The 10,828-nt window shown below is 32.4% G+C and overlaps 1 protein-coding gene across 1 annotated transcript in view; it reads right to left on the bottom strand.

Annotated features, from left to right (window-relative positions):
• The window catches only part of LOC144976889 (ATP-dependent RNA helicase Ddx1-like), a 565,840-nt gene extending 555,214 nt beyond the window's left edge, over nt 1-10,626 (bottom strand). Inside the window, exons 1-11 of the mRNA XM_078921446.1 lie at nt 10,534-10,626; nt 9,713-9,764; nt 9,249-9,312; nt 8,225-8,254; nt 7,344-7,443; nt 5,621-5,668; nt 4,986-5,072; nt 4,417-4,577; nt 3,766-3,838; nt 2,116-2,192; nt 1,163-1,216 (exon numbers count right to left, since the gene is read on the bottom strand). Of these exons, the coding sequence (XP_078777572.1) occupies nt 1,163-1,216; nt 2,116-2,192; nt 3,766-3,838; nt 4,417-4,577; nt 4,986-5,072; nt 5,621-5,668; nt 7,344-7,443; nt 8,225-8,254; nt 9,249-9,312; nt 9,713-9,764; nt 10,534-10,549 (762 nt within the window). The 5' untranslated portion in view covers nt 10,550-10,626. The remainder of the gene's footprint in view (nt 1-1,162; nt 1,217-2,115; nt 2,193-3,765; nt 3,839-4,416; nt 4,578-4,985; nt 5,073-5,620; nt 5,669-7,343; nt 7,444-8,224; nt 8,255-9,248; nt 9,313-9,712; nt 9,765-10,533) is intronic.
• Nucleotides 10,627-10,828: the final 202 nt, after the last annotated feature.

Here is a 10,828-nt window from a genome sequence, read left to right on the forward strand (position 1 = left end):
ATGTTTAAAAAATAAAGTCAAGATGTCCTGTACTGACAATTTGTACAATTGAACATTTCCATCCTGGGCCAACATCATCTTTGTTGGACAAGATTTGGTAAAGACAACTTGGCTATCCAGGTATCCCGGCTGCCCCATGCATAAAGCCCTCTTTTTCAATATATTTTATTTTCACTTGATTTTCTTCGTATCTCAGAAATGATCAGCGCAACATCAGACACCTTTAGTCAGACCATCGGAGAAATATTAGGGTTTCCCCCGAAATCAGCTAAATGTCCTGGGCCAATTACATAATATGGTAGGGTGACCAATTTACTTACCACATTGACTTTACTTTAGCCAGCTCTAGAGTGACTGACCCAGCTACCCATTTACTCAGGTGAAACAATCAACAAGATTTGCAACACAATCTTATGGTTCAGACTATGAACGAGTCGAGTACACAAACCATGACATAACATACCCCGATTGGAGACCAAAAAAATCTCATTTTTTTAAAGTTTAGTTTAGTTTTAGAAGGTTATCAACACTTGCTTTAATTTAAGGTCATATCTGTGCATATCAGAAGATGATTCACAGAACAAGAGTGCAGTGATTAGAGTTTATTGAGTGAAATACTCTAAAATTCCAGGTGAAATAGTTACAAGTTGATACCAGCAGCAGTCTACACTTGTGCCCAGCCTAAGTTAATTCAGTCTTACATAGGCAATGATATGGAATTTTTACCAAAGTGGAACAATCAGATTGCTTTTGACACTGACAATCTCTGAGAGAAGGGATTTATAGGGGGGGGATTATCTTTCGAAAACGCACCTTACTCACATTCACCTATTTCTGTCACAGAGAGATCTCAAGTCAGGACCTGAGCAAAACCAAATCAACTTACTCCAAAACAAAGACATTAAGAAAAAAAAACACACAGAGAAAGAGATAACATCATACGACTCGGATTTGAATGAGTACCTGGATATAAGCAGCGGCTGTTGTTGTAAAAATGTTAGTGCAAACAAAGTGAAAGCAAATAAATTATTGAAAGAAGAAAATTAAAGAAAAAAACAAAATTAATCTTGTCGTTTGACATTTCAAATCAAATGCAGAAAATCATTTTGCAATTTCCCATATTGTATCTGTTTTGTTCAAAATGGAAAAAAATTAAGCCTACCTTGGGTGGGAACTTGAAAGCTTCACCGCCAAAGTTGAATTTCATCTCAGCATTCTGGATAGATGGATATTTATAAAATGTAATGTCTTTAAAAAAAAACAAAAAACGTTGAGCTTTTATATCGCGCAATATCCACTACTAAACATGCTCAAAGCGCTTTACAAGAGGTCCCTGACCAACAGCAAAACTTAACATGTAGGACAAGACATGTCACCTGTTAGGCGATATTACAATTATTTTCCAACAGAGACAACGCTGTTAACGGTCAGGTACTCGTTTTACACCTGAGTTCGGTGAGAGAATGTGAGTAAAGAGCGTTTTCCAAGGCCTAAATTATGCGCAGAGCAAAGCTCGAACCCAGGACCTTCAAATCCGAAAGCGAATGTCATACCACAAGACCACATAGCCGCAAATGATGAAACAGTGTCTTAGGACATGTCCAAGATAAATATCTAAAACATTCACATTTATTACGTGCAATTCTTCAAGAGGCTAATTGGTTCACAACCCTCCATCTAATTCCTACAATTTGATGAATTATATTTGGCTTCAAATTATACTCTGCATCGAATTATAATAGTTTTGGTTCTTTTCCTCTTATTTTTGTTTTGACTGAGGTTAATAGAAGATGCAAAACATGCATGTGTGTATTGTTATTGTTTCATCAGCCACAACTAGTGAGTATTATATTACTGGCCTGTCTACTTTTACAATCAATTATATATTTCCCCACAGCTCAAGATTATCTTAAAACTAAGAAAAGGGACATAACACCGTTAATACAGATGGCCAGTAAGAAATGAAATTACAGTTCTTTGAAAAGGGATATAACACTTGGCAGCAATAAATGCTGTTCAACACCAGTAAAACTTTGATATAGATTATATGGGTGATCTCTTCAATAATACAGAGAAATAAATAAACCAGCATAATAATGCAGCTCAAATATATACCTTTAAAACAACAGCCGCATAGAATGGTTCGCTCCTCATATGGCCAGGAATGTCATACGCCTTGCCTAGAAGAACACCTGGGAAAAAAGCATTTTACAAAATGTTTAAAAATACAGATAGCTGGTACTACAGCATTATCAACCTATTTCCTCATTCTTTAAAATCATTTTTTAAAGTTTTCTTACTGCATTTATTAGCCTTTTCAAGGCAAGACGAAAATTCAGTCAAATCATAATTTCTCTGATTAATTATTTTTCTGGTTAAAACTGTAAACTTTTGTCACTCATCACCACAATCTGGTAAGGCAAATGGCAAAAAGTTTAAATGATCACAAGTTAATTTGCAGTTAAAGAAACTGTAAATAAACCTAACCCAAGTTTCATACTTTGTCTATAATTTCAACATCTTTGGTTCCCCTAACATAAAGTGGTCCTTCAGCGCCATTAGACGCATGGAGCTGAAGTTTATCCTGGTTTCTATAGTGTGAAACGAACAATAGCAATTCCTGCTACCCTTTAAATGGGACTCTAGTCTATTGCAAAGTACTTTCCACAAGATCTTACAGACCCAGCTAACAATCACTGTTGGGTGGACAGGGGGTCAGAAAAAACCTCAATTGCACCCGGGATTGATCTCAGTCCCTTTGATTGCGAAGCGAGTGCTCAACCAACTGAGCTACCAGCACCCCCAATCCCCTAACATAGCACCAGTTAAAAGCGGTGGCCCACAATTTAATCAGGAGAACAGTGTCACTGGAGCTACACTTTATTGGAAGTCTCAACAACCATTTCTATGACCTCGCACTATATATTCTTCATTAGATTTAATGAAAAATCATCAAAGTAATAAATGAGAAAGACAGGCACTGGTATGGAACAGTGCAAGACAAAGCAGAAAGAAAAAAATCAGCCCACCTCAAATGATTTTAGATGTTTGACAAATTATCATTACTCCACGATAAAATTAAAACTATGCCATTTCACAACGACACCATTAGGTCCCGTCGCCTAGGCATTCCATGAAGGAATATAGATGGCCCATCAAACAAGATATCTGATTTCAACAGGAATCACCCATGTTGTCCAAAGTGAGCAAATCGGGGGTTAATAATCTTGCCCAAGGAAAAAAAAAAGTGCCTGAAACAGGGCTCTTGGTCACTTACTCCATGATAAGTAAAGCCAATAAATCCATGTCAGTTTGGCATTGTTGATTAAACTGAAGCTTACATTTATTAATTTAATTTATTAATTCTTTTGATAACTGAACAAGGTACTGATAATAACATGTGATGTAACATCATTATCATAATCCTCATCATTAACTTCTCCAACAATATAATCTTGAGCATAGCTATCATCATCACCAATGTCTACTTTTTTACTACTACTACCATCTCTACTGCTGCTGCTGCTACTGCTCCTACTACTGCTACTACTACTACTACTACTACTACCACCACCACCACCACCAACACCGCAACCAACATTGATGGTGCTGTTTATTGTTCTAAAACATCTGATTTAACATCAATCAGACACAACATAGATTTTGCTCCGTTACCATCATCTCTGTTATCTAAAATGTCGGCGAAATTTATTAACAAATATAGTGGAAATGGTATGAATATTAAAAAGTACTCAAAATACTTACCATTTTTGGACCAGCTAATCTCTCCAGCATCCATATCCAAATAACATCCCATTACATCATTGATGCCAAAAGGCTGATTGGGAAATCAAATTGGGGAAAAAATGGCAACAATTAAGAAGGTTCAGAGAATAAAGTCTTATCATAATATTCCTTAATAACGCTAAAAAACCATTTTATCCTTTTTTTTTCTCTCTAACCCTTTGGGTAAACTCTTGGTAAATTCTTGCTTAAAGAAGACCAAAAAAAATGCTCCATCATAACAAATCCAATTTATTTTTGATTGATTGCAAGTTTCAAATAAACCAAACAGCATAACCTAATAAGTGCATATAAATTAATTTGCACTCAAAATGTTATTGTATTGTTGTAGTAAAAGATAAGCAAACTGTTTGAAATATTCTAATCAGAAATAATGATGTTAAATTTACTTCATTGTATTCTAAACCAACATTTAGGCGGAAGATTCTCAACCCTGAAAACCGGTTTGAGGCGAGAAGTTACATATAGCTTCACTGTTACTGCTCATATAATAAAAACAACAAAATATGATCCTATGTAAGAATTAAATCAATCCCCAACTGTAAAAGGCTAAGAGTAAATGTCATCAGCTTGTACATTAAACACATAAATACCCAAATTCCAAAAACATACCTCTCCGTATGTGTCAAACTGTTTATTCCACGACTTCTTTCCTGTACCCCCAAAACCAAAACTGTGTTTGTCTGTCCCAAGATCAAGCCTTGCTTTCTCTGTCGACCACCCTAATCGACACAGACCTTCGTCAGTCACAGTGCCTTCGTAATAGTATTTCCCTGTGAAATAAAAAAAATATTTACTAGAACCTTGTGACTCACACAACTATGACACATATATGTGTAAGTAAGTACTTAATAATTCACAACAATTTTAAAAAGGTAAATAGTAGTTTTTCAAAAATTCTTTCTAGTTTCAAAACATTTAATGTTTAAAGTTGAAAGCTGGCAAAATAATGTTATTGTAGTTTAAATTGGGATCTCTTATTAAATTAGAAATCAAATACAAACAAGTATAATTTTTGCCAATTTATTGTTTTTTTAAATCTTAGAAGCAATTTTTTTTTTTTTTTGGTTAATAAGAGTAATGGATTTTGTAAAATTTTATTGATACTTATATCATTTAGAGGACACAATAAAATCACCAATCTGAGCAAACAGGAATTGGAATGAAAATCGTTGCTATACCTTTCCCAGTGATAGCCTTGTTGCTACGAGTTCCATGCCACCCCCCTTGGTCTCTTGCCTGACACAAAGTACCATCAGAGTCTATCGCTGTAAAGTAAAGGGGATATGAAAGTTGATCTACAGTAAGCTGGTGATATGTCAATGTTATTTAGAGCTTTGAGGCCCACACATATTGAATTTTCAAGCCAGCTTCTGTAGTACCCGAAACAATACTGTTTTGAGATGATTGGACACGATTAATCTTTTCATCTTAATATTAATTATTTTGACAATAAATCAACAAATTCCCATATATTTCTGTACTGTTTCATCGCGATTTCCATGGTGTGAATTAAACAAGCATCGTCTATAGTAATTAGTTTTATAAATATTCAATAACATTTCTCTTTTATGTGTTTTGGACTGCTCGATGCTTCCCATAAGGAAGCAGAACAAAACTTGCCTTCTTAAATGTATATTCATTTTGTTCTGTCTTTTGTCGTGAGCAATCCATGATAAACTGTATTTACATAAATATCAATAATACAACTTATTGGGTATGACATCATTTCAAGAGACATTGTTAATCTGCCACAGACCTGAGATCATCATAAAAGAGTTAAGTTATACTTGTATATATTTCATTGACCACTTACCCATAGCATCTCCTCTGTCATGGACATTCATTTTCCATTGGCCACCACCTAATTAAGAGACATAATAATAATAATAATAATAATAATAATAATAATAATAATAATAATAATAATAATAATAATAATAATAATAATAATAATAATAATAATAATAATACTATTAATAATAATAATAATAATAATAATAATAGTAATAATAATAATAATAATAATAATAATAATGATAATAATAATAATAATAATAATAATAATAATAATAATAATAATAATAATAATAATAATAATAATAATAATAATAATAATGATGATGATGATGATGATGATGATGATGATGATGATGATGATGATGATGATGATGATGATGATGATGATGATGATGATGATGATGATAATAATAATAATAATAATAATAATAATAATAATGATAATAATAATAACAACAACAACAATAAGAAGAAGAGGAGGAGGAGGAGCCGGCACTAGAAGAGGAGGAGGAAGGGTAGGAGGAGGAGGAGGCGGCGCTGAATCACAAACATAAATTTTTATCTTTTTTAAATTGAGCTTTTTATATAGCCCAATATCCACTAAATGTGCTCAAAATGTTTTACGAGGGGCCCCTACCCATCCTCTTAAAACTGTTTGTTTCTGTGTGATATTGATGCTGAAAATTGCATTTATAGTAAAAGATACAAGCGTTTGGTTAAGTTTTTGTGTTTCATCGAGTAGAATAAATACACAGTTGCATAAAGTGTGTAAACCATTACCTACTAAAAGTACTGCCTACATGAAAAAAATTCGTAATTGTGGGGAGATAAAAATTGTATTCGCTTTAGTTGACTTTAAAAATCAACAATTTACCCTCACAAGGATAAAATAACACTTCCTTCAAAATCCTTACAATTATGTAGCCTGGCATCAAACTTTCATTTTAAAAAGAAGAAGAAGAAGAAATAGAAGAAGAAGAAGAAGAAGAAGAAGAAGAAGAAGAAGAAGAAGAAGAAGAAGAAGAAGAAGAAGAAGAAGAAGAAGAAGAAGAAGAAGAAGAAGAAGAAGAAGAAGAAGAAGAAGAAGAAGAAGAAGAAGAAGAAGAAGAATATAAATCATAAAATATAACAATTCAATTTTCAATAAAAGTAACGATAATAAAAGAAATATATAACAACAAAAAAAAAAAACGTTCCATGACTTTTTTTAAAAAGATAGATAAACATATGGTTAAGATAATGGTCAACAAGTCAATTTATAAGTAAAAAAGAGAAAACATTTAGATTCAGTACATGTTTTGAAGTGAAAATTCAATTCAGATCCACCATCATTTATTTGGTAAAGATTTGATCCAAGGGCAAAAGGCGTACATTTCTTCAATGATAAACAAGGCCATTTCAGTCATTGAGTCAACAGCATGTATATTTTCAGCTGATAATGATAAAGACCTGAATTGTTTTGCTTTCTGTATTATTATCTTTATTTGCTCGGCTTTTTTGTTGTTGTTATTTTATATTGTTGGTTTTTTGGGTTTTTGTTTCTTTTTAAAATATTTTTATTTAAGGTTTTGGGTTGCTTATATATTTTTTTTTTTTTGTTCGTTTTTTGTTGGTTTTTTTTTTGGGGGGGGTTGTTTTTGTTTTTTGGGGGTTTTGTTGTTTTTTGTTTTATTTTTTTAAAAATTATTTTATTATGGTGAACTCATCTCAATGCAACAATTTCTCTCAATCCTTCTTACCCGAACCCGATCCTTTCTTGAACTTTTTACCAGAACCCTTGCCTTCTCTTAGATCTTTCAAGGTCTCGTGAACGATTTGCAAGATTGGCAAGCAAAATGCCTGATTCAAAATATGGGGAAAAAAAGGGAAAACATTTCAAATAAGTTCAGTGATTATAATTAACAAATGTTTAGCTATCAAAATATAAAGAATTCATTAAAGTAAACATAAAATTCAGTATTTATAAAAAAATAACAAATAATGTTATTTAAGTAAATGGAGTTGCAACAAATACATATAATTGACTTTTGTGAAAGATATATAAAAAATGATTGATTTAAAACTACACTAAGGGCATCAATAGCAATATTTTAATATGTTAATATCACAAAAAAGTTATAATCATAATCATAAAGGTTACATTGATAGATAACACATAGCGGCCAACTTTTCAAAGAGTTAAATCGGGACACTCTTACACGCAATACTGTCATGACCCAAAAACAACAGTATGTTTGGACAACTATATAATATAATCTAGTTTTTTATCCTTTTGTATTCCTTGTTTTAATTTACTGATCAAAAAAAAAGCGTGATCCTAGGTCATGCAAGGGTCATTTCCATACAAGTATGTTTGGACAACTATATAATATAATCTAGTTTTTTATCCTTTTGTATTCCTTGTTTTAATTTACTGATCAAAAAAAAAGCGTGATCCTAGGTCATGCAAGGGTCATTTCCATACATTTAACAGTTCAATTTTTTTTAAAAACAACTTTCTTTTCTCTAGCTTGCCAAATCGGAACAGTCCCGTTTTTATCAGGACAGTTGGCCGCTATGAGATAATATCCAGCTACCCAATCGCTGCTGGAAGAGCAGAGTATTATAGTATCTAACTTACCCCAGTTTTTCCACTACCAGTTTCAGCAGCCTGGTGAACGTTAAAATAGAAGAAGAGTTGTGAAAAACATATAATTATAATACAAAACATTTTCAATCTTTAAAGCACTTAAAATACAGTTCGAAATCTTTAAAAAATGCACTAATCAGGTAAAGATGATGTCCAAATTTTTTTTTTTTTTTTTTTTTAAAGAGAGAGAGAGAGAGAAATTTAAGACATAATTTTCTTAAACTGGTTATTAGTGCAGTGAACATAAGATACAACTTGTCAGTATCCAACATAACATGGAGATCATAATAAAGAAAATAAAAATGAGAGTGATAAGTTACAAATGTTATGATAGTAAATACTGAAAATGAAAAAAGTATTATTATGATAGAATTGGAAAATTGATAACAATAATGACATGAAGAATGGATTACAAAGGAATAACTCTTAGCAAAACTCAAACCCGGGTCATCTAAACTGTAAGTCTAGCAGCTTAACCACTATACTACTGGGCTTGCTGTCTGTTGGCAATTTTTTACAATACTATTAACTTCCAATTTTTTTTTCAACTCTTGAATGACAATTTTATCTTCTTACTTGATGATTTTAAGTGTGGGCTGCAAGTACATAATACTTGTATTTCATTAACACAGCGATCATATACAGGTGTTTCTCTTTGGTTTTAACACAAGTGACACTATTTTGGGTCTTGGTGATTATTGAACTGGACTTTAAACTGACCAATGCCCCATTTCCCATAGGTTAAAATTTTCACAATGCTCAAATAACCAGAAAATGTCTTAAATTATTTGAGCAATAATGCCAAAATATTAACTTCGAATAAAAAGAACCCTTCTTTTTTTCTCTTTTGGATAACTGATTAAAGACAAACTAACTACAGCAAGAACTGATCCTATGTGTGCTATCAACAGAGATCCACTGTAAAGCACTTAAATGCTATGAAAAGAAGAAGCCACCAGACATTGACACTAATCTGTATCTACCTATTTTATAAAGTAATTGATTCAACACCTACCATCAAGACGTCTCCTCCCCCAAGGACCATGGGAATGGCCTCTGCTTGGACATCAGTAGGCAAACTGTTGAAAGTTAAAAACATGACTATTAAACATTAAGCCTAAACACATGATTGTAATAGTAAAGAAAAAAATATTTTTTTTAAAAATCAGATAATCTGAACTTAAATCGATAAACCTCATTTTATCTATTCCACTATCTAAAAACCATAGACTTTTCCAAGGGCTCAACTATGCACCGCTCAGAGCGGGATCTGAACCCAGGACCTTCCGATCCAAAGGCAAGTGTCTTACCACTAGACCACATCAAATTTTAAAGAATATTACACAGGTTAAGATTTTATAGAAGTAGTTCACGACTACCACTGCAAAATGACATCAAAAAGTCATCTTTAATCATGGAACACTGCAGCTATTTAATTAACAACGACAAGTATAACTCAGTTAAACTTAACATGGTTACCTCCAATCCATTTCTTCTACAGCTTTGCCAATCTCTGGCATGACTCCCATTTCTGTGAATAAATAAAACAAGTTCAATCAATGATTACTTTAATAATGGCAATACCAATACCATAGATGTGTGACAAAATGGACACATTATGACTATCTAGTTTATAGGTGTGAAGGTTTAATATTTCTTAGCTCAAGACTTTGTGGATTGTTGCTTGATTTGTGTTTGTTTTTGTTTTTTTACAATTAACCCTACAGTACTGTTTTAAAAGATCATGACCGCCTTCTCAAAAGCCATTCACAATGTAGGGCCCAATAAAACTCTTGCAAGCGTCGTAAACTGACAACGTTAACATAGCTGACACTCTTAAAGAGGAGAGTAATTAAAAAGCAGAGTACAGTTATGTTGGACTATCTCAGTTTCTAGTGTTGATTCACATGAAGCATACAGAAACGTGACTGAGATCAATCTTTTCAATCTTATACTCAGACCTACTTATATTATTCATCATTCAGTTATTCTAAAATGATAATAATAATTATTCTTTTTAATAGATAATAATAATAATAATAATAATAATAATAATAATAATAATAATAATAATAATAATAATAATAATAATAATAATAATAATAGTCCATCAAGGATGGTGAGTGTGTAAGAGTAAGTTGTAAGTGAAAGTGAAAGTGCAAGCCTCTTGACTTGAACAAAATTAAAGTGGATGAAACAATTTCATTGTAAAAAATATAAGATATATATATAATTCAAAAACACTGTCAAATCAGTTTCTCTTTTTAATTCCTAAGAGAGCCATTGACATTATAAGATACCTTCGAATGCAGTCATCTTTTATATTTTCTTATAACTTTATCGGAATCGAACAACGACGTCGATGGTGGAGTCTGCTGGAAACATGCAAAGGCAGATAGAGGAAAACGAAAGTAGCCAGAGTCGCCGATATGACTAAATTTAATTATGAATGGCTGAAGAGTTGACAGGTCCACTTGGTGCTTTCGGCAGTGACAAAGTTCCGAGTTCTCCTAGAGCACCACGTCTCAATTCATCATCCTAATATACACAGTATTACTATTCCTTTAATTCGTGTTTCATTTTTAACTACCTACG

Source organism: Berghia stephanieae, chromosome 7, assembly GCF_034508935.2.
Source record: "Berghia stephanieae isolate SIO BIC M18660-M18661 chromosome 7, UCSD_Bste_1.3, whole genome shotgun sequence".
In the NCBI taxonomy this organism is placed as follows: Eukaryota; Metazoa; Mollusca; class Gastropoda; order Nudibranchia; family Aeolidiidae; genus Berghia; species Berghia stephanieae.